The sequence below is a fragment of the Oncorhynchus nerka genome, linkage group LG12 (genome assembly GCF_034236695.1).
Source record: "Oncorhynchus nerka isolate Pitt River linkage group LG12, Oner_Uvic_2.0, whole genome shotgun sequence".
In the NCBI taxonomy this organism is placed as follows: Eukaryota; Metazoa; Chordata; class Actinopteri; order Salmoniformes; family Salmonidae; genus Oncorhynchus; species Oncorhynchus nerka.
The window spans coordinates 71,918,939-71,943,338 of NC_088407.1; the positions used below are offsets into that span (position 1 = coordinate 71,918,939).

A 24,400-nucleotide genomic window follows, 5' to 3' on the forward strand; every position below is an offset into this window, starting at 1 on the left:
CACAGAGCATGCCAGACTGAGGATTAAGGTTGTGACAAGTTTTGAATACCTATACATCATAGATGGCCTAACCTGCTTTTGAGGATCATTCAGCATGCTGCATACCTGTATGCTCTGATCCAATTCTTATTGTAGAAAGAGAAGAACGCAGGAGAACTACAGAGTACATTCAGAAATATTAAAAAGCGAAAACCAGTGCCAGCTAGCACATTAAAAGCTTAGTGAAACACATCGCTCCCTGGTCTTCTCTCTACTCTCACATAGAATAACCTCAACTACTGACCAATGCACTGCAACCTTCTCCTGCATCCTTCTCATGTTCATGTTTCTCATCCACATGTAATGCAATTAGACCGTTAGGTAAATAATGAAGAGCATGTAGTCAAATCTATGAAGGAGCTGGGTGCTAATGTATTATTTGGAGAGAGAGAGAGAGAGAGAGACACACACTCACTCCATTCTTTAACACATACAGTAAGTAGTGATATTATATTCTCCATAGTCAGTGAACCTGTCACGCCCTGACCTGAGTATTCTTTGTTTTCTATTTATATTTTGGTTAGGTCACGGTGTGACGAGGGTGGTATGTGTTTTGTACACTGTCTAGGGGTTTTGTAGATTTATGGGGTTGTTTCCATCTAGGTGTTTTTGTAGGTCTATGGTTGCCTAGATTGGTTCTCAATTAGAGGCAGGTGTTTATCGTTGTCTCTGATTGGGAACCATATTTAGGCAGCCATCTTCTTTGGGTATTTTGTGGGTTATTTTCTATGTTATGTTGCATGTTAGCACAGTGTTTATATAGCGGTCATGGTCGTTTCAATAAAGAAGAAATGTATTCACACCACGCTGCGCTTTGGTCCCCTCCATACGACGATCATGACAGAACCTCAGCCCTGATGAGCCTCGGTCCTGAATGACTCCATGGTATCCTGCCATGCTATCACAGGGATGTCTGTCTGACACTTGTTCCACAGGCTAGTAGAGTTACTATGAGCCAGCCTATAAATACTACCTAGACATAACTAGTATTGTATAATCCTTTAGCATCAACATTCCCCACTATATATGATCAAATATTATCTGTAGTTTTACACTATAGCTATTATGCCATGAAAATACTCTGTCCCAAATGACACAATATTCCTTATATGGTGCACTATATTTGACCAGAGCATTATGGGTCCTGGTCAAAAGTAGTGCACTAAATATGGAATATGGTGCCATTTTGGGAGGCAGACTTTTGACTATTTATCTCCACAGTCTGTCAGTGAGCCACACAGTGGATTCTCTCCTGTTGGTAAAGCCTGAATAGCACAGTGCGGTTTTAATGCCACCTCCTGGCAGGAATGGAGAATGACGACTGTGAGAGAATTCATATTTGGCTGGTCTACAGTGCCTACATATAAAATAGAACAGCATTTTGTTGCATATGCAGTGCATACATTTCATGCATTGAAAACAATTAATTGAAATCAAATGCTTGCTGTTATAGTTCTGTAATGTACTACCAGCCATGTATCTTTCCAATGGTTGTTACTGATTGTTAGATGCTTAGCTTGCCACTTTGGCGATTACATAGGATTAAATGTATTTACCAATCAGACATCTCCATGGGTTACATACAATCAGAGGATTAGCACATTCTCTCCTCTGCTGTCCTTGGGCTATGTCTAACAGAGAGGCTGGGGCTGAAGCTGGGACTGAGAGAGAGGCTGAGGCTATGAGAGAGTCAGCTAGGCTGTGAGGCTATGGGGCTGAGAGAGAGGCAGCCAGGCTGTGAGACTATGGGGCTATGAGAGAGTCAGCCGAGGCTATGAGAGAGGCAGTCAGGCTGTGAGGCTATGGGGCTGAGAGAGAGGCAGCCAGGCTGTGAGGCTATGGGGCTGAGAGAGAGTCAGCTAGGCTGTGAGGCTATGGGGCTGAGAGAGAGGCAGCCAGGCTGTGAGACTATGGGGCTATGAGAGAGTCAGCCGAGGCTATGAGAGAGTCAGCCAGGCTGTGAGGCTATGGGGCTGAGAGAGGCAGCCAGGCTGTGAGGCTATGGGGCTGAGAGAGAGGCAGCCAGGCTGTGAGGCTATGGGGCTGAGAGAGAGTCAGCTAGGCTGTGAGGCTATGGGGCTGAGAGAGAGGCTGAGGCTATGAGAGAGTCAGCTAGGCTGTGAGGCTATGGGGCTGAGAGAGAGACAGCCAGGCTGTGAGGCTATGGGGCTGAGAGAGAGACAGCCAGGCTGTGAGGCTATGGGGCTGAGAGAGAGGCAGCCAGGCTGTGAGGCTATGGGGCTGAGAGAGAGGCAGCTAGGCTGTGAGGCTATGGGGCTGAGAGAGAGACTGAGGCTATGAGAGAGTCAGCTAGGCTGTGAGACTATGGGGTTGAGAGAGAGGCTGTGAGGCTATGGGAAGAGAGGCAGCCAGGCTGTGAGGCTATGGGGCTGAGAGAGAGGCAGCCAGGCTGTGAGGCTATGGGGCTATGAGAGAGTCATGGGGCTGAGAGAGAGACAGCCAGGCTGTGAGGCTATGGGGCTGAGAGAGAGGGCAGCCAGGCTGTGAGGCTATGGGAATGAGAGAGAGGCAGCCAGGCTGTGAGGCTATGGAGGAGGAGCCAGGCTGTGAGGCAGCTAGGCTGTGAGGCTATGGGGCTGAGAGAGGATGAGGCTATGAGAGAGTCAGCTATGCTGTGAGGCTATGGGGCTGAGAGAGAGGCAGCCAGGCTGTGAGGCTATGGGGCTGAGAGAGAGACAGCCAGGCTATGGGGCTGAGAGAGAGGCAGCCAGGCTGTGAGGCTATGGGGCTGAGAGAGAGGCAGCTAGGCTGTGAGGCTATGGGGCTGAGAGAGAGGCAGCCAGGCTGTGAGGCTATGGGAATGAGAGAGAGGCAGCCAGGCTGTGAGGCTATGGGGCTGAGAGAGAGGCAGCCAGGCTGTGAGGCTATGGGGCTGAGAGAGAGGCAGCCAGGCTGTGAGGCTATGGGGCTGAGAGAGAGAGGCAGCCAGGCTGTGAGACTATGGGGCTGAGAGAGAGGCAGACAGGCTGTGAGGCTATGGGGCTGAGAGACAGGCAGCCAGGCTGTGAGGCTATGGGGCTGAGAGAGAGGCAGCCAGGCTGTGAGGCTATGGGGCTGAGAGAGAGGCAGCCAGGCTGTGAGGCTATGGGGCTGAGAGAGAGACAGCCAGGCTGTGAGGCTATGGGGCTGAGAGAGAGGCAGCCAGGCTGTGAGGCTATGGGGCTGAGAGAGAGGCAGCTAGGCTGTGAGGCTATGGGGCTGAGAGAGAGGCAGCCAGGCTGTGAGGCTATGGGGCTGAGAGAGAGTCAGCTAGGCTGTGAGACTATGGGGCTGAGAGAGAGGCTGTGCGGCTATGGGAATGAGAGAGAGGCTGAGGCTATGAGAGAGTCAGCTAGGCTATGGGGCTGAGAGAGGGGCAGCCAGGCTGTGAGGCTATGGGAATGAGAGAGAGGCAGCCAGGCTGTGAGGCTATGGAGGTGAGAGAGAGTCAGCTAGGCTGTGAGGCTATGGGGCTGAGAGAGGATGAGGCTATGAGAGAGTCAGCTATGCTGTGAGGCTATGGGGCTGAGAGAGAGGCAGCCAGGCTGTGAGGCTATGGGGCTGAGAGAGGCAGCCAGGCTGTGAGGCTATGGGGCTGAGAGAGGCAGCCAGGCTGTGAGGCTATGGGGCTGAGAGAGAGGCTGTGAGGCTATGGGGCTGAGAGAGAGGCAGCCAGGCTGTGAGGCTATGGGGCTGAGAGAGAGGCAGCCAGGCTGTGAGGCTATGGGGCTGAGAGAGAGGCAGCCAGGCTGTGAGGCTATGGGGCTGAGAGAGAGTCAGCCAGGCTGTGAGGCTATGGGGCTGAGAGAGAGGCAGCCAGGCTGTGAGCAGCCAGGCTAGGCTATGGGGCTGAGAGAGAGGCAGGGCTGTGAGGCGCTGAGAGAGAGGCAGCCAGGCTGTGAGCCAGGCTGTGAGGCTATGGGGCCTGAGAGAGAGGCAGCCAGGCTGTGAGGCTATGGGGCAGGCTGTGAGGCTAGAGAGAGGCAGCCAGGCTGTGAGGCTATGGGGCTGAGAGAGAGGCAGAGGAGAGGCAGCCAGGCTGTGAGGCTATGGGGCCTATGGAATGAGAGAGAGGCAGCCAGGCTGTGAGGCTATGGGGCTGAGAGAGAGGCAGCCAGGCTGTGAGGCTATGGGCAGCCAGGCTGTGAGGCTATGGGGCTGAGAGAGGCAGCCAGGCTGTGAGAGGCTGAGAGAGGCAGCCAGGCAGCCAGGCTGTGAGGCTATGGGGCTGAGGCTAGAGAGAGGCAGACAGGCTGTGAGGCTATGGGGCTGAGAGAGAGGCAGCCAGGCTGTGAGGCTATGGGGCTGAGAGAGAGACAGCCAGGCTGTGAGGCTATGGGGCTGAGAGAGAGGCAGCCAGGCTGTGAGGCTATGGGGCTGAGAGAGAGAGGCAGCTAGGCTGTGAGGCTATGGGGCTGCAGCCAGGCTGTGAGGCTAGAGAGGCAGCCAGGCTGTGAGGCTATGGGGCTGAGAGAGAGAGGCAGCTAGGCTGTGAGGCTATGGGGCTGAGAGAGAGAGGCAGCCAGGCTGTGAGGCTATGGGGCTGAGAGAGAGGCAGCCAGGCTGTGAGGCTATGGGGCTGAGAGAGAGAGGCAGCTAGGCTGTGAGGCTATGGGGCTGAGAGAGAGAGAGGCAGCCAGGCTGTGAGGCTATGGGGCTGAGAGCAGCCAGGCTGTGAGGTGGGGCTGAGAGAGAGGCAGCCAGGCTGTGAGCTAGGCTGTGAGGCTATGGGGCTGAGAGAGAGAGAGGCAGCCAGGCTGTGAGGCTATGGGGCTGAGAGAGAGAGGCAGCCAGGCTGTGAGGCTATGGGGCTGAGAGAGAGGCAGCCAGGCTGTGAGGCTATGGGGCTGAGAGAGAGACAGCCAGGCTGTGAGGCTATGGGGCTGAGAGAGAGAGGGGGCTGAGATGGGGCTGAGAGAGAGGCAGCTAGGCTGTGAGGCTATGGGGCTGAGAGAGAGGCAGCCAGGCTGTGAGGCTATGGGGCTGAGAGAGAGAGGCAGCTAGGCTGTGAGGCTATGGGGCTGAGAGAGAGGCAGCTAGGCGCGCCACCTGAGATGATATGTGTCACACACGGAGGTGATTGAATACATTAGCATGCCGGCCTCTGGAGATGACTTCATCCTCATGGCAACAGACAGCTAGCTGGCAGCTGAAGGTTCTACTGGGGGTTTCTCAGGGGCCTAGTCAAGTGTGACGCCACGGACGAGCAGAGCCTTCCTTCCCTCTATCCCTCTCTCTCTCACTCTTTCTTGCTCTTTCGCTTTCCATTCCTTCAAGTCTGCCTTTCTCTCACTCTCCGTTCCTCTATACCGCTGTCTTTTTTCAGTCTTCCTTTTTCTACTCTCCACCTGTCTTTCTCTCTTTTTCCCTGAGAGAAGTTTAGAGGGGATGGATGGGAAGAGAAGGGATGTTGCTCATTCATACGCTTTTCCTTCTGCCTGCCTGGCGCATTACATTGGCCCATAAACCCATTCTGTGACAAGCTAAGCCCTGCCGTTAATGCTGTTGTGACCAGGGTCTGTGTATTCATCTTGGTTGTTGTCACCAGGGGCTGTGTATTCATCTTGGTTGTTGTCACCAGGGGCTGTGTATTAATCTTGGTTGTTGTCACCAGGGGCTGTGTATTCCTCTTGGTTGTTTTCACCAGGGGCTGTGTATTCATCTTGGTTGAAAGCTTTACTGGTGGAGAGGGAGGATGAAAAGGAAACGCACATAATGTCCCTGTCCTGGGGAATTGTGTTCTAGTCTCAGTGTCTGTAATGTGCATATCTCACTGGCTAATATGGCCCGTTACGACTAGCCTACTGCACACAGTCAAGACATTAATGCAATATATTTTTTATGGTGGAAAAGGGAGAGGGGTAAAGAGGAAGATTGAGCAGGAGGGAGAGTATTTGTTAGTGACTGAGCAAGGTCCTGGCTATGCCCACTATACTAGTATCGCCATCCAGGCCCTGGTAATAGGATGGTACTGATACTACACCCTGTGTGCCAGCCTGCCAGCTCTGCCTTTAATCCAAGACCCTGCCTCAGACCCTGCCTCAGACCCTGCAAACATACATACTGGGGCTCTATCCACATCTGAAAAGAGGTCATTTAAATCAATATTTTGGATTTTCATCACTGTCACATAATGAGCAGGAGGCCTGCCATGGCGAATGAGAGAAATATAATCATGTTGAATTCTGGGGCCATGAATTATCCAACACCGAACAATGAGTGAAGCTTTACTGCATCCATACACTGTACACCAGGGGGTGAACACTGGATGTACAGAGCTGAGGTAGTAATTAATGAAGTCAATGCCTTTCTTCACCAGCGGATGGCAGTAGTCACACACCACACAGCGAGCCTCTCCTCCACTCATCCCCTCTGACTAAGCACCTCTAGCTGATCAAGGGCAATGTTACTAATGGGAGATCTTTCCCATCAACCCATTGTTTGTGTGTATAAACTGATGTGTGTACTGTGTATACCCTCAATTCACCCTAAAGTTGGTTGTTTTAACTCAAGGGATGAAATATTACATAACAATAACAAGAATAACACCAGATTTGCTGCTGTAGGTTGACTCTCTCTTTCTCTCTTTCTCTCGCTCTTTCTCTTTCTCTTGCTCTTGCTCTTGCTCTCTTGCTCTTGCTCTTGCTCTTGCTCTTGCTCTTTCTCTCTCAGGGCTTTGTGAAAAAACTAGATGAGTTTATCTGCTGGCTGAGGGAAGCCCTGGAGACCACAGAGAACTGGACGCCACCCAAAGCTGAAATGGACAGCCTCAAGCTCTACCTGGAGACACACCTGGTGACACACACACACACTGTCACACACACTGTCTCTCTCCCTCTCTCATGCGTTCACATGCAACAACGTGCACAGTTCATAACTGCATATGAATACAAACAAAGAGACGTGCTGCTTCCTGACAAGTCCTCACACTCTCAACAGCAAACATACGTGCAAGTGCACACAAACACATACACACATGCGCAAACAGACAAACACACACACACACATGTACACACACTTTGCATACATCCAGAGACCAGCCAATATGCCTCTGCATAGCTCCCTGCTGAGTGCATCTCTGCATAATTATATACGTATATAAACATGTGTATACTCTGTTCTTCATGCCAACAACACTAACACCCAGTACACATGCATTTGTATTTTATCCCTAATCTTGTACAAAACTCTCTGTGTATATATACTGTATATCTCTATCAGTATCAGAGGTTTGTTGTGGAACAGGCAGCCAAGTTTGTCATATTGATGGAAGGAAGATGTAGTAATGTTTTATTGTGAAGGGCTTCACATGTTAGTATTGATTGAGACGGGCCCTGCTAGGCACACTTGTTTTCCTCAGTCACCCCCTGCTCCAGGGGAGGGGAGTGGAGGGGAGCTGCTCCCAATTCCATGTTTGGTCTTGGGCTGCAGCTGGCACGTAGCATTAGGGGTGGAGGGAGGTTGAATGAGTCTAGCTTAGCGAGGCGGCGAGCTGCGCTGCTTTCCGGTGCCCCTGTGAGAGCGGTAACGAGATGTCTGTGAGCCCGGGCCGAGCAGGCGCCTCTTTCCGGTGCCCCTGTGAGAGCGGTAACGAGATTTCTGTGAGCCCGGGCCGAGCAGGCGCCTCTTTTCGGTGCCCCTGTGAGAGCGGTAACGAGATTTCTGTGAGCCCGGGCCGAGCAGGCGCCTCTTTCCGGTGCCCCTGTGAGAGCGGTAACGAGATGTCTGTGAGCCCGGGCCGAGCAGGCGCCTCTTTCCGGTGCCCCTGTGAGAGCGGTAACGAGATGTCTGTGAGCCCGGGCCGAGCAGGCGCCTCTTTCCGGTGCCCCTGTGAGAGCGGTAACGAGATGTCTGTGAGCCCGGGCCGAGCAGGCGCCTCTTTCCGGTGCCCCTGTGAGAGCGGTAACGAGATGTCTGTGAGCCCGGGCCGAGCAGGCGCCTCTTTCCGGTGCCCCTGTGAGAGCGGTAACGAGATGTCTGTGAGCCCGGGCCGAGCAGGCGCCTCTTTCCGGTGCCCCTGTGAGAGCGGTAACGAGATGTCTGTGAGCCCGGGCCGAGCAGGCACCTCTTTAGAAGGCATTGAGAGATGGCGTGAAATGAAACGGCTATTGATTGAGCTTGATGGCCGATCCAGCTCTTTAAATCACATTAACGACACCACTCTGCAATGGTGGCAAATGAACAGTCAGGACAAGAGGCCCATAGTTAGAGAGAGAGAGTGGTGGGTGGGGGGGCACTCGCCAGTGGGTGTCAAACCCCTTAATACACAGACAGAATACACAGGAAGTTAGATACAGCCCCCTTCTCTCTCTCTCTTTCTCCCTTTCTCTCAAGCACCACTTTTGTAAAAAAGTGCTATTGTATAATCATTATTACAAAGGCCCTACTGATTAAATTAAATACAATTGCAGCTGGCTGCTTTGAAATTGGTATTTCAATGTCATCTCAATGTCATCCCATTTAGTTATACGATACGCTACTCAGAAATATGGTAATGCCAACACAAAAAAGAATCTGATCAAATAGAATTGGAGATAAAATGCCTTGCAGGTCACTTTTTAGTCTGTTATTATTATGACAGTAGCCAGGTATCTCCCCCTCTGGCTTGAGTGAGCCAATACTTTTCCTACCTTAGCCTTCCTACCTCCCAGCTCACCTCTTTAACCTCTTTAATGTTGTGTGTTTGTGTGTGAACCCCCTCCCCGTGGGTTGGTTCTTCCCTCTCTCCCTCTGTCCTTCCCCCTGTTTCAGTGAGATGACGTCCCTGCCCTGTCTGTGTGTGTGTGATGTGATGTGGGGATGACAGTCCTCTCACCTGAGCCTGAGAGGAACGAGGGGCTCCAAATCCAGGAACTGCATACTGTAGCACAGTGGTCGGCCCGCGAGGGATTTCTTTTGGCCATTTTAGCAATGTTTTTAAAAAGACTCAAACCAGTTAAGCATAAAATAAATGTAATTTAGAAAATCTGTTCCCAAGTATTCCCACGGAAAAAAAGAGACGTCATCGTGTTTAAAAAAAAAATATTATTTCACCTTTATTTAACCAGGTAGGCTAGTTGAGAACAGGTTCTCATTTGCAACTGCGACCTGGCCAAGATAAAGCATAGCAGAGTGAACAGACAACACAGAGTTACACATGGAGTAAACAATTAACAAGTCAATAACACAGTAGAGAAAAAAAAGGGGAGTCTATATACAATGTGTGCAAAAGGCATGAGGAGGTAGGCAAATAATTACAATATTGCAGATTAACACTGGAGTGATAAATGATCAGATGATCATGTACAGGTAGAGATATTTGTGTGCAAAAGAGCAGAAAGGTAAATAAATAAAAACTGTGGGGATGAGGTAGGTGAAAATGGGTGGGCTATTTACCAATAGATTATGTACAGCTGCAGCGATCGGTTAGCTGCTCAGATAGCTGATGTTTGAAGTTGGTGAGGGAGATAAAGTCTCCAACTTCAGCGATTTTTGCAAATCGTTCCAGTCACAGGCAGCAGAGTACTGGAACGAAAGGCGGCCGAATGAGGTGTTGGCTTTGGGGATGCTCAATGAGATACACCTGCTGGAGCGCGTGCTACTGATGGGTGTTGCCATCGTGACCAGTGAGCTGAGATAAGGCGGAGCTTTGCCTAGCATGGCCTTGTAGATGACCTGGAGCCAGTGGGTCTGGCGACGAATATGTAGCGAGGGCCAGCCGACTAGAGCATACAAGTCGCAGTGGTGGGTAGTATAAGGTGCTTTAGTGACAAAACGGATGGCACTGTGATAAACTGCATCCAGTTTGCTGAGAAGAGTGTTGGAAGCCATTTTGTAGATGACATCGCCGAAGTCGAGGATCGGTAGGATAGTCAGTTTTACTAGGGTAAGCTTGGTAGCGTGAGTGAAGGAGGCTTTGTTGCGGAATAGAAAGCCGACTCTTGATTTGATTTTCGATTGGAGATGTTTGATATGGGTCTGGAAGGAGAGTTTGCAGTCTAGCCAGACACCTAGGTACTTATAGGTGTCCACATATTCAAGGTCGGAACCATCCAGTGTGGTGATGCTAGTCGGGCAAGCGGGTGCAGGCAGCGATCGGTTGAAAAGCATGCATTTGGTTTTACTAGCGTTTAAGAGCAGTTGGAGGCCACGGAAGGAGTGTTGTATGGCATTGAAGCTCGATTGGAGGTTAGATAGCACAGTGTCCAATGACGGGCCGAAAGTGTATAGAATGGTGTCGTCTGCGTAGAGGTGGATCAGGGAATCGCCCGCAGCAAGAGCAACATCATTGATATACACAGAGAAAAGAGTCGACCCGAGAATTGAACCCTGTGGCACCCCCATAGAGACTGCCAGAGGACCGGACAACATGCCCTCCGATTTGACACACTGAACTCTGTCTGCAAAGTAATTGGTGAACCAGGCAAGGCAGTCATCCGAAAAGCCGAGGCTACTGAGTCTGCCGATAAGAATATGGTGATTGACAGAGTCGAAAGCCTTGGCAAGGTCGATGAAGACGGCTGCACAGTACTGTCTTTTATCGATGGCGGTTATGATGTCGTTTAGTACCTTGAGTGTGGCTGAGGTGCACCCGTGACCGGCTCGGAAACCAGATTGCATAGCGGAGAAGGTACGGTGGGATTCGAGATGGTCAGTGACCTGTTTGTTGACTTGGCTTTCGAAGACCTAGGCAGGGCAGAATGGATATAGGTCTGTAACAGTTTGGGTCCAGGGTGTCTCCCCCTTTGAAGAGGGGGATGACTGCGGCAGCTTTCCAATCCTTGGGGATCTCAGACGATATGAAAGAGAGGTTGAACAGGCTGGTAATAGGGGTTGCGACAATGGCGGCGGATAGTTTCAGAAATAGAGGGTCCAGATTGTCAAGCCCAGCAGATTTATACGGGTCCAGGTTTTGCAGCTCTTTCAGAACATGGTGACACACACACACACTGTCACACACACTGTCTCTCTCCCTCTCTCATGCGTTCACATGCAACAACGTGCACAGTTCATAACTGCATATGAATACAAACAATGTAATGAAGGTATGAAATTCAAGTTATTTTCAAATACAATCTATTTTTCAGCTTAGTTGTGGTCAGTTTGAAGTATACAAACTATTATAATTATTTTCCGGCTCCCCAAAAAAACTACCCGTGAATGAATCTACTCGCCTATCCCTGCTGTTGTACATCTAGAGGTGTCAAATTGGTGACAACCCTCCTGCCCCCAGCTTAATCCACTCAGAGCCTTGCAGTTTGCGTCCCAATAGTTTTTTTATAATAGCCTTTATTTTGACCGGGAGTCGTGCTGAGACCAAGGTCTCTTTTACAGATGAGCCCTATATCAAACATCAATATACACATCAATACGCGAAAAGCGAAACACAATCCTATAAAACAAACTCCAACTCCAATTTTAGAGAGTTTTGGAGATTATTCCACAAGTAAGGTGCAAAAAAACTAAAATCAGATTGACCTAATTCAGCATTTCTCAAATGCAAAATTTCAAAGTGTTTAAGGTTAAGTTTAGCCATTAACTCTGAATGGTTTGGGATAGGCTTACTTTCAAAAGTAGTGCACTATATAGGGGATAGGGCAAACTATATAAGGAATAGGGTACCATTTCAGACGGAGCCATGCTATGAGTGTGAACAACTCAATTTTGGCTGTTCCTGGATCAGCGTTAGAGTGAGTCACCGAGGGCATCTTCTAGTTACTTAGTGAGCAAGGTGTCCCATTCCCCTTCATCCATTCTGCCCAGTGAAGTAGAGCCGTGCCTCGGTCAGTACTCCTCTACTTGCTCTCGGCGGCAGGCCATCAGAAGCATTTAGCCAATGCTGTGTTGTCACGGCACACCTTCAGCACGCTGGTCAGATCAGACCGGGTCCTAATCTCCAGCAACAGGCTGGCCCAAGATCTAAGGAGATGACAATCTAAGATGAAGATGACTCCAAGCACTTCACTGCATCACTCCCCTGGGATTCCTCAGCCCCCCCTCTTTATTCACCCTCCACCCCCCAACCACTCATAACATCTTCAACTGCATATCCCATCCCCCTCCTCCAGGTCCCCGTTCTCACTCTCTTTTATATATACAGTGCATTTGGGAAAGTATTCAGATCCCTTGACTTTTTCTTCATCAATCTACACACAATACCCCATACCCCATAATGGCAAAGCCAAGACAGGTTTTCAGAAATGTTTGCAAATGTTTAAAAAATATATACAAAAAATATCACATTTACATAAGTATCATATCCTTTACTCAGCACTTTGTTGACGCACCTTTGGCTACGATTACAGCCTCACGTCTTCTTGGGTATGATGTTACAAGCTTGGCACACCTGTATTTGGGTAGTTCTCCCATTCTTCTCTGCAGATCCTCCCAAGCTCTGTCAGGTTGGATGGGGAGCGTTGCTGCACAGCTATTTTCAGGTCTCTCCAGAGATCGGATTCAAGTCTGGGCTCTGGCTGGGCCACTCAAGGACATTCAGAGACATATTCCAAAGCCTCTCCTGTGTTGTCTTGGCTGCGTGCTTAAGGACATATTTCCACCGGTATAATGTCCATTGCTTGTTTCTTGGCCCAAGCTAGTCTCTTCTTCTTGTTGGTGTCCTTTAGTAGTGGTTTCTTTGCAGCAATTCGACCATGAAGGCCTAATTTACGCAGTCTCCTCTGAACAGTTGTTGAGATGTGTCTGTTACTTGAACATTTATTTGGGCGGCATTCTGAGGTGCTGTTAACTCTAATGAACTTAACTCTGGGTCTTCCTTTCCTGTGGCAGTCCTCACGAGAGCCAGTTTCATCATAGTGCTTGATGGTTTTTGTGACTGCACTTGAAGAAACTTTCAAAGTTATTGAAATTTCCCATATTGACTGACGTTCATGTTTTAAAGTAATGATTGCCTGTTGTTTCTTTTTACTTATTTGAGCTGTTCTTGCCATAGTATGGACTTGGTATTTTACCAAATAGGGATATATTCTGTATACCACCCCTACCTTATCACAAAACTGATTGGCTCAAACGCATTAAGAAGAAATTCCACAACTTAACTTTTAACAAGACACCTGTTAATTGAAAGTAATTCCAGGGGATTACCTAATGAAGCTGGTTGAGAGATACTTTGAAGAATCTCAAATATAAAATATTTTTTGATTTGTTTAATACTTTTTTGGGTTGGTTACTACATGATTCCACGTGTTATTTCATAGTTTTTACGTCTTCACTATTCTACAATGTAGAAAATAGTCAAAATAAAGAAAAAACACTGGAATGCGTAGTAGGTGTGTCCAAACTTTTGACTGGTACTGTATATACAGTATATATATTCTCTCTCTCTGAATGTGAATCATCCCTTTAAATAAAACAACTCAGTAGCCTATGTTGGATTTCTGTATGTTGGATTTCTGTATGTTGGATAGTTTTTTACAGATACAGATGTTTTCTGTCCCAATATTTCAGGTTAGATGGTAAAGATACTGTAGAGGGAAGTGGAGAGGGATGTGATGTAATAAGTAGAGTGTAGCACAGCTTGAGGGATTATGAAGGGTGCTTGGAGGTTGTGTCAGATGTTTGTATGATGTGGGGACTGGGACTTTTTTTTTTGGTGTGATGTTCAGAGAGAGAGAGACTCAACCAAATCATAAGAAAATATCATTACTTGACACATTGGAAAGAATCAACAAAAAATAGAGCAAACTAGAATGCTATTTGGCCCTAAACAGAGAGTACACAGTGGCAGAATACCTGACCACTGTGACAGAACCAATATGAAGGAAAGCTTTGACTATGTACAGAGTCAGTGAGCATAGCCTTGCTATTGAGTAAGGTCGACGTAGGCAGACCTGGCTCTCGAGAAGACAGGCTACGTGCACACTGCCCACAAAATGAGGTGGAAACTGAGCTGCACTTCCTAACCAAATGTATGACCATATTAGAAACACATATATCCCTCAGATTACACAGACCCACAAAGATTTAGGAAAAAAACGAATCCAATTTTGATAAACTCCCATATCTATTGGGTGAAATACCAGTGTGCCATCACCGCAGCCATATTTGTGACCTGTTGCCACAAGAAAAGGGCAACCAGTGAAGAACAAACACCATTGTAAATACAACCCATATTTATGTTTATTTATTTTCCCAGAGCTTCAAGTTGAACGTGGACAGTCACTGCTCCCTGAAAGACTGTGTTAATGTTTTGTGTCTGTGTTGCAGAGCTTCAAGTTGAACGTGGACAGTCACTGCTGCCTGAAAGACTGTGTTAATGTTTTGTGTCTGTGTTGCAGAGCTTCAAGTTGAACGTGGACAGTCACTGCTCCCTGAAAGACTATGTTAATGTTTTGTGTCTGTGTTGCAGAGATTCAAGTTGAACGTGGACAGTCACTGCTCCCTGAAAGACTGTGTTAATGTTTTGTGTCTGTGTTGCAGAGCTTCAAGTTGAACGTGGACAGTCACTGCTGCCTGAAAGACTGTGTTAATGTTTTGTGTCTGTGTTGCAGAGCTTCAAGTTGAATGTGGACAGTCACTGCTGCCTGAAAGACTGTGTTAATGTTTTGTGTCTGTGTTGCAGAGCTTCAAGTTGAATGTGGACAGTCACTGCTCCCTGAAGGACTGTGTTAATGTTTTGTGTATGTGTTGCAGAGCTTCAAGTTGAACGTGGACAGTCACTGCTGCCTGAAAGACTGTGTTAATGTTTTGTGTCTGTGCTGCAGAGCTTCAAGTTGAACGTGGACAGTCACTGCTGCCTGAAAGACTGTGTTAATGTTTTGTGTCTGTGTTGCAGAGATTCAAGTTGAACGTGGACAGTCACTGCTCCCTGAAAGACTGTGTTAATGTTTTGTGTCTGTGTTGCAGAGATTCAAGTTGAACGTGGACAGTCACTGCTCCCTGAAAGACTGTGTTAATGTTTTGTGTCTGTGTTGCAGAGCTTCAAGTTGAACGTGGACAGTCACTGCTGCCTGAAGGACTGTGTTAATGTTTTGTGTCTGTGTTGCAGAGCTTCAAGTTGAACGTGGACAGTCACTGCTCCCTGAAGGATTGTGTAGTGGAGGAAGGCAGGCAGCTGCTGGAAATCATCCTCTCCCACAGTACGGCTCTCACTGCTCGCAACCCTCTCATTTATTATTCATGTTTATATTAACATACTGACCTTCAGAATGTATACATCTTAGAGTAACCGCTTCTCAAGCAAGGGGAAGGGGGGAAAGAAACAGCTTTTCCCAACATACATTACCAATGGTATTCTATCTGCAATGGAATGTGAGTTCGGACAGGCTGGGAGTGATTGGTGCTTGTGACTGGGTCGAGAAAAGATAGAGGAGAGTTGGAAAGAGGAGAGGGAGCGCAGCGCTGTGTATTTGAAGCGAGCGAGTAGGAGGGAGAAAAAGCGAGGGAGGGAGGCGCTGTATATAATATTAATTTTGTGGGCGCTTATATTTGATTTGTCCTACTTAACACATGTACAAGTTTGTATAATACACGTGTGAATTGGAAATGTGGTTTATTTTCATATTCCAACTCCCCGAGACACCCTCAGAGAGTGGGGTCACGGCCAGGGTCATGATGAGGGAGTAAGAGCGATAGAAAAAGAGAGGGAGCGATTGAGGGAGGTGCTGTGTTTATGAAGATAGGTGGAATTAGAAACAGCAGGGCCTGAGTTAGAGACCATCTTCCAGACGTTTTCTCCCCTCTGCTGGGCCGATTATTCACCTAAAGCTTCCAGCCAGCCAGCCAGCCAGTCAGCCAGCCAGCCAGCAAATCTATCCCCTTACTTCCTGCACTGCAGACACTAATACCTGGTTTCCTAGCAACTCTGCAGATCACTCATGATCATTCCACAGGTATGAGCGGTGTGTGACATTGTTGAGCAGCCAGTCACTAGATAGATAGTGTGTGTGCGTGCGTGGATTACAGGGTCACATTCTGCCTTGGCTCATTCATCTTGATTTGATCACTTTGTTCAAACAGGATTTGTGTGAATCATGGCTGCTGGGACAGTGTCCTGCTGGTAGAGAGACAGACAGGGCTGGAGGAACACTGATGGTTCTGCAGATGGACGCAGTGTGTTGTGGGAGGGATTTAACTCTAAACCAGCTACTCATCACATGCAGCACACATACTGGTGTGTTCATATACTGTACATTAGTTGGCATACTGTATGACAGATCACATACGCATCTGTGTTCAGGTTAGAGAGAGCAAAGTGGACCACTGAAGAATTTGTGATCATATCAAATAAAGAGCCATTACTTCACTCACATTTAAGACTAATAAACATGGTACAGGTATATAATAATAATAATAATAATAATAATAATGATAAAGGATAAAAGAGTTTAGCATAATAAAATGATAAATACCAGTACATCAGTGAATGAAGGATTATAGGAGGGTGGGTGGGTCGGAATGAAAGTAAATTCAAAGGTAGTGGCTAATCCAGACTCTTTCTCTCTCTCTATTGTCTATCATTATAGGCCTGAGGGACATGCTCCAGATGGTCGTACACCAGTGGCAGCAACTCCAGAGGCAGATCCGCCGCCAGCACAGCTGGGTTCTGCGGACTCTGGACGCCATCAAAGCCCACATTCTGGCCACTGAGGCCTCTCAGGAGGCAGAGACCACGGGCCCGCTGGCCAGCCCAAAGGTAAACTATCCACACAGACTACATTTCCTTATATCCCACCCACCGCCCGCCCGCCCGTGTCTGTCCTCCTGCCGACCCGCATGCCTGTCCTCCTGCCGACCCGCGTGTCTGTCCTCCTGCCGACACGCGTGCCTGTCCTCCTGTCACTGACTGAAGTCCACCCCCTCTCCTCTCCGTCTCCTTTCCTCTCCCTCTCGCCCGGGGCTATCCAGTGCACGCTCAGCAAAATAAACAAACAGAAGGGGAGATGGGAAGGGGTTGGTGCTATTAGCATAAGAAACAGCTAAAGTAAAGCTTCCCAGTTAGACGTTACTGGGGGTGAAGGGGGACACACGTAGATGTGCATGATGTGAATATTACATATTTCATAAATAAACTCTAAAGCAATGGTGGTGGCTGCATGAATCATTTGAGAAGTCAAAATGCAGAAAACACACAGGAACAATAGACAAAACTCACACACATATTTGTAGCTCAAAATGTGTGAAACCCACTTTGTTCTTTGCATTTAATGTGTAATTACCAGCATTGTCATTCTAGGTTACGATTGCTCATTGTTTAATTGCCAATTGTGATTTAGTAATTTATATTCCGATCTGACTTCAGTGGATGGAGGCATCCTTTCCACTTACCCAGAGAGACCCAGGCAGAGAGAGACAAAAGTATTTGTGTTTGTGCATCAAAAGGATATGAGCAGTCGTGTCAGAGCATCAGCACAGCTCGGCAGGATTTCCCAGGGGGCCGTGCAATGTGGAGGCACAATCTTCACAGCGCCGCACCTCGCCCTTCCTTCTTCTGACCATAATCTCTTCTGTTTCATCTGAACCAAATTAGAAACTCAATCCCTTTTCCTTTCCTCTCCTCTCCTCGCATCCCTCTTTTCACGTTGTAGGCAACAACATAAATAATCCTGCTGCTTTTAAATTGTTTTGTTGCAATTAGAAATCACCACAATCAGTGTGATCAGTCAGCTCTGACATCCATTAGCTGCTTGGTTGCAGCAAATTAACACAGAGACGAGCCAGTGATTCATTATCTCATAGCTGTTAATGAAGATCAGATGCATTGCCTAATTAGAGGGTGGCCGTTGTGGTGGGGGTAAGGTCAGGGAAGGAGCTACAAATCTCCTCTCAGCACTGAGTATTTAGACCCGTCCTGACTCTCTGACGAGGGAGCACGGGGTTGGGTAAATTTGATAGGACGATGTTGACAGGGGAAAGATGAGAGGTGTCATCTTCTGATCTGAGGGATGGATGACGGGGTTGATGTCATCCAAACCATGGGATGATAAGTCACAGGTCTGGTCCAGGTTGTGTTTGTTGTTCATCCATCAGGCGCTATGACGAGTCATTGTCAATGTAGGAGGTTCGTCCAAGGTTATTTTAATGTGTGTGTGCTGCAGAGATGTTAGCTTGTTATAACGGTGAGCTTGTGTACCTAATAACACCCATATACTTTACAGCTTATACTTTACAGCTTTATATGTTGGGAATTCATTGTTAAAACCAATATCAAATTGTTATGATTTAGAACAATGACAATATTTATTTCCAATGTCCCATAAATGTTGTATGTGTCTAAAACAACAGGTGCTATTTGAGGTCATTAATTTACAACGTGTAAAAATGATAGATGGAAGAGCAATGCAACATGTCACGAGACACAAACGTTGCCTCCATTAAGGTGTGTATAAAGCAAGGCGCGTCTCTCCTGGAGCCCATAACAGTTTGTTGTTATTGCGGAGAGCATATGCTCCTGCCGTTGTCTCTCCTTGTTGATGTTCCCGAGTCTGAATCATTTTCCATGGGACCATAACGTTTGGAACATTTTGAACATGGCTAGATGCTGGTCAAATGGTAATCCTGAGGGAACCTTGTCTTATTCCCCTCTAATTCAATTGTTGGGGAAGATCAGACAGAGACGCTTCAGTCTCAAAAACAGCACCACACCCCTGGCAAATAATGGGGTCTTTCCACGGAAATAATGCCTTTTGCATCCATTTGATAGCTCTATATTTTTTGTGTGTATATTACCCCTTTTTCTTCCCAATTTCAATTCTGTTTCATCGCTCCCCAACGGGCTCGGGAGGCGAAGGTCGAGTCATGCATCCTCCAAAACATGACCTGCCAAACCGCACTTCTTAACACACTCTCGCTTTACCTGGAAGCCAGCCGCAGCAATGTGTCGGAGGAAACACTGTTCAACTGACGACCGAAGTCAGCCTGCAGGCACCTGGTCCCCCACAAGGAGTCACTAAGCACATTTGGGCAGTCTTGATACAAAATGTTGAACAGCATGGTTCATTGGATCAGTCTAGAACTTTGCACATATACTGCTTCCATCTAGGGGACCAAATGTAAATTGCACCTGAGCTGGTATAATACGTTATGGCCTTTCTCTTGCATTTCAAAGATGACGGTACAAAAAAATATCAGTGTTATATTCTCCTACATTCCTTTCACATTTCCACAAACTTCTAAAAAAGTGTGTCCTTTTAAAAATAAAAAAAAGTGTTTCCTTTCAAATGGTACCAAGAATATGCATATCCTAGCTTCAGGGCCTGAGCCAAAGGCAGTTAGATTTGGGTATATAATTTTAGGCGAAAATTGAAAAAAGGGGTGAATCCTTAACAGGTAAAAAATGACCCTCCACTATGTTTAACAGCAGAGAAAAACCCCTAAAATATATTTTTTGACTTGACATTTTTATGACTCCTCCTAGTGACACCAACATTAGAAAAAGTGAAACATCGCCTTTGTCCATATTTCCATGAACTCTGTACACCACCAGGGTACAAAGATTGTCTTGGGGTCATTTTTGACCCAGCAGTTATAAAATCATTTACACATTACAAAAACCACAAAGACACACATATATATATATATATATATATATATATATATATACACAAACACACAAGACATTGAGATTGTGTGCTACTGATTGAACTCAGACAAGACTAAAACGTTATTGTGCATGTGCAGTACCTCCCCTCCACGACCCCACACATGACTCAAGTTCACAGACAAAATAAAAAAGAATTTCAGACAAAATAATAATTTCTTGAAAGCATTGTTTACTAATGGGGAATGCAGTCAGAGGCTATAAAGGTGCTACAGATGACAGTCCCTCCAGTTCTCTCTTTGTTGAAGCCATGAGTGCACGTTTCAGTGCCCAACAGGTCGTAGATCTGATTTTTTTCAGATGTCCAGGAGGAACAAGAGAACATTGATTTAGAAGAGGAGGTATCTGAAGAAGAATATGGGGAAGAATACAACCCAGAGCATAGTGCGTCATCTTCAGATGAAGAAGAATACAACCCAGAGCACGATGCATCATCTTCAGATGAAGAAGAAATCCCCCAAGCTGAAAGAGATTTTTGTCAAAGAACAGCAAAATAACATGTCCTTGTGACCATATGACAGCCAGGGCAGGATGGCAGCACAAAATGTCATAAGGAGGACCCCAGGGCCTACAAGACATGCAGTTGCCCAGGACATTGCCTCAACATTCTACATGTTTATCAAACCAGCCATTGAAAAAATCATCCTGGAGATGACAAATTTGGAGGGTTTCCATTAATATGGAGACAACTGGAAAAGGATGGATGAGATTGACCTGCGTGGCTCCATAGGGCTGCTAATCTTATCGGATGTGTATAGGTCCCGAGGCGAGGCTACATGCACTCTCTGGGATGCAGAGAGTGGAAGGGGGATTTTCCGTGCCACGATGCCACTGGAAGTCTTTCACACTTTCTCAAGAATGCTACGATTTGATAACCGTGTGTCAAGACCTTCAAGACGTGTGAGAGACAAACTAGCGGCCATAAGAGAGGTCTGGGAGAAGTGGGTGGAGCGTCTGCCATACCTCTACAACCCTGGGCCTGAAGTAACAGTGTATGAGAAAGTGGTTCCATTCAGAGGTAAGTTTTTATTTTCATATCTGTGATGTAAGGGATTTTCACTGATTGTTTTCTGTGACACTGATACTAATTTCTGTTTGTTTTAAAAATAAAAACCTGTTTTCGGTTCATTATGGGGTATTGTGCGTAGATTGATTAGCAAAAACATTTATTTAATCAATTTTAGAATAACATTTGGTCTGTAATACTTTCTGAATGCACTGTACTGTTGTAACGGCGTTCTTCGTTTGTGGAAGAAAGAGAGTCGGACCGAAATGCAGCGTGTAGGTTACTCATGACTTTAATGAAAGAATACGTAACGATACATGAAAATACTGAGAGTACAAAACAACAAACGGAACGTGAAACTAACTATCTGGTGACTACAACACAGAGACAGGACAATCACCCACGAATTACAAAGCGAAACTAAGCTGCCTAAATACGGTTCCCAATCCGAGACAACGAGAAACACCTGACTCTTAATTGAGAACCGCCTCAGGCAGCCAAACCTATACCACACCCCTAATCAGCCGCAATCCCAAATAATACAAACCCCAATACAAAACACAACATATAAACCCATGTCACACCCTGGCCTACCCAAACTTATAACAAAAACACAAAATACAATGACCAAGGCGTGACAGAACCCCCCCCTAAGGTGCGGACTCCCGGACGCACCTCACAACCATAGGGAGGGTCCGGGTGGGCGTCTGTCCATGGTGGCGGTTCTGGCTCGGGACGTGGACCCCACTCCATGAATGTCCTAGTTCCTCCCCTTCGCGTCCTGGGATAATCCACCTTCTCCGCCGACCATGGCCTAATAGTCCTCACCCTGATCCCCACATAACTGAGGGGCAGCTCGGGACCGAGGGGCAGCTCGGGACCGAGGGGCAGCTCGGGACAGAGGAGCAGCTCGGGACAGAGGAGCAGCTCGGGACAGAAGGGCATCTCGGGACAGAGGGCCAGCTCGGGACTGAGGGCCAGCTCGGGACTGAGGGCCAGCTCGGGACTGAGGGCCAGCTCGGGACTGAGGGGAAACCCAGTACTGAGAGGACGCCCAGTACTGAGAGGACGCCCAGTACTGAGAGGACGCCCAGTACTGAGAGGACGCCCAGTACTGAGATGAAGCTCAGACAGGTAGTAGGCTCCGGTAACTCCTGGCTGGCTGGCGGATCTAGCTGCTCTATGCAGACTGACAGCTCTGACTGCTCCATGCAGGCTGACAGCTCTCTGCAGACTGGCAGATCCTGGCTGACTGGCACTTCTGGCGGATCCTGGCAGACTGGCACTTCCGGCGGATCCTGGCAGACTGGCACTTCCGGCGGATCCTGGCAAACTGGCACTTCCGGCGGATCCTGGCAGACTGGCACTTCCGGCGGATCCTGGCAGACTGGCACTTCTGGCGGATCCTGGCAGACTGGCACTTCTGGCGGATCCTGGCAGACTGGCGACGCTGGGCAGACTGGCGACGCTGGACAGACTGGCGACGCTGGACAGACTGGCGACGCTGGGCAGACTGGCGACGCTGGGCAGACTGGGAGCACAGGCGGCGCTGGACAGACTGGCGGTGCTGGGCAGGCGGGAGACTCCGGCAGCGCAGGAGAGGAGAAAGGCTCTGGCTGCGCTAAACAGGCGGGAGACTCCGGCGGCGCAGGAGAGGAGACAGGCTCTGGCTGCGCTGAACAGGCGGGAGGCTCCGGCAGCGCAGGAGAGGAGACAGGCTCTGGCTGTGCTGAACAGGCGGGAGACTCCAACAGCGTAGGAGGGAAGGAAGGCTCTGGCTGTGTTGAACAGGCGAGGCGCACTGAAGGCCTGGTGCGTGGTGCTGGAACTGGTGGTATTTGATCGAGGACACGCACAGGAAGCCTGGTGCAGGGAGCTGCTACCGGAGGACTGTTGTGTAGAGGTGGCTCTGGATAGACCAGACCGAGCACCGAGCCTGCCCAAGCTTACCTGGCTCGATGCCCACTCTAGCCCGGCCAATAGGAAGAGCTGGTATGTGTCGCAGCTGGCTCTGCACCCGCACTGGAAACACCGTGCGCTCCATAGCATAACACGGTGCCTGCCCGGTCTCTCTAGCCCAACGGTGAACACAGGGAGTATGCAGGTTTCCTACCTGGCATAACTATTCTCCCTTCTAGCCCCCCCCCAATAATTTTTTTGTGGTGACTTTCCGGTTTCCAACCGAGTCTCCGTGCTGCTTCCTCATACCTGCGCCTCTCCGCTTTAGCTGCTTCTATTTCCTCCTTGGGACTGCGATATTCTCCCGGCTGCGCCCAGGGTCCTTTACCGTCTAATTCCTCCTCCCATGTCCAAATCTCCAAATGGTGCAGTCTCTCCCACTGCAACTGTTCTTCACGATTAACAGGGAGAGTAGGCTCAGGTCTGACTCCTGACTCAGCCACTCTCTCTCTGCGCTTTCCCCCGTTACTTTCGGTTTTCGCTCTGCGTCGCCGTGTTTTCCTTTTTGACTCCATTAGCCTGTAGCCCTCTTCGCACTGCTGTAGGGAATCCCAGGCGGGCTCCTGCACTCGCTCTGGATCGGCCGCCCACCTGTCGATTTCTTCCCACGTAGTATACTCCATGCTTCTGCTGTCCATAACGTCGTCCTTTAGCTCCTGCCAGTTTACACGCTGCTCGGTCCGTTTACGGTGGGTGATTCTGTAACGGCGTTCTTCGTTTGTGGAAGAAAGAGAGTCGGACCGAAATGCAGCGTGTAGGTTACTCATGACTTTAATGAAAGAATACGTAACGATACATGAAAATACTGAGAGTACAAAACAACAAACGGAACGTGAAACTAATTACAGCCTATCTTTTTTTTTTAAATTTTTTATAAAAATAGTTTATTATCTTCATTGCCATTCATTCTTTACAACTCATAATTTACATACATACACAAATAATGGTATTTTAAATAAACTAATTAAACTAAAACATAAACCACAAACAAAACCTCAGGGGAGCATCTTCCCTCCCCGTTACCCTACAAAATACCTCTCCCTATCTCCCCGTCCCTAATCTATCCTCTTACAAATCTAAATGACACCCAGCCCTAAACCCCCCTTCCACCTCTCCCGAGCAGCATGCTGCCCCCACTTCCTCTCCTCCTCTTCATCCTCCCCTCAAATCTCCTTCCACCCTCCTCACTATCCCTTCCACCCCCAATCTTTCCCTGTCTTCACCATGTTCTGCCTTGCTTCCCACAGCCCCCGTTTAAAGAGACTCATGAGAAGCCAGAGCAGAAACCTGTCCCTATCCGTCCCTCTCGCTCTCCCTACACCCCTCTCTAACCTGGCCCACGTCAATACAAAATCCCCTTTACCAAACCTAACAACACCCGTGCCCTAGCCCATACTACTCCGGCAAAGGCACAGTCCCAAAAGACATGGCGCACAGTCTCCTCCCTGCCACAAGAGGATCTTAGACAGGTGGGGGATTGCACCAAATTATACCGGTACAAGATGGAACGTACCGGCAAACACTTATGAAGGCTCAACCAATTCAGGTCCTTGAGCCTGTTATCCAGACCCCGCGCCTGCACTCCCTCCCAGACCACTTCCGAGATGCCCACTACAGGCGCCGGACTCCTGCCTTTCTGACCTCCTCGTACAGGTGCCTGTGATCTAAACCTACTCGGGCAACTTCAACCTCAGGGTGCGCACGCAGCCACTTGGCCGCATGACCAAAGTGCCACGGCAGCTGTTCCGCCCGAGGACCCGTGTTAGACCACACCATTATGCTTCTCGCCTGATACGAGAAAAACACCCGCAGGAGGTAACCGGACGGGTGTATCACTGGCTGAGCAAGCTCCATTAACAAGA

The 24,400-nt window shown here is 48.4% G+C and overlaps 1 protein-coding gene across 1 annotated transcript in view; it reads left to right on the forward strand.

The window, feature by feature from the left end:
- LOC115138826 (A-kinase anchor protein 6-like) overlaps positions 1 to 24,400 on the forward strand; it is a 269,377-nt gene that overhangs the window by 74,894 nt on the left and 170,083 nt on the right. Inside the window, 3 exon segments of the mRNA XM_065025785.1 lie at positions 6,712 to 6,834; positions 15,023 to 15,113; positions 16,500 to 16,669. Of these exon segments, the coding sequence (XP_064881857.1) occupies positions 6,712 to 6,834; positions 15,023 to 15,113; positions 16,500 to 16,669 (384 nt within the window).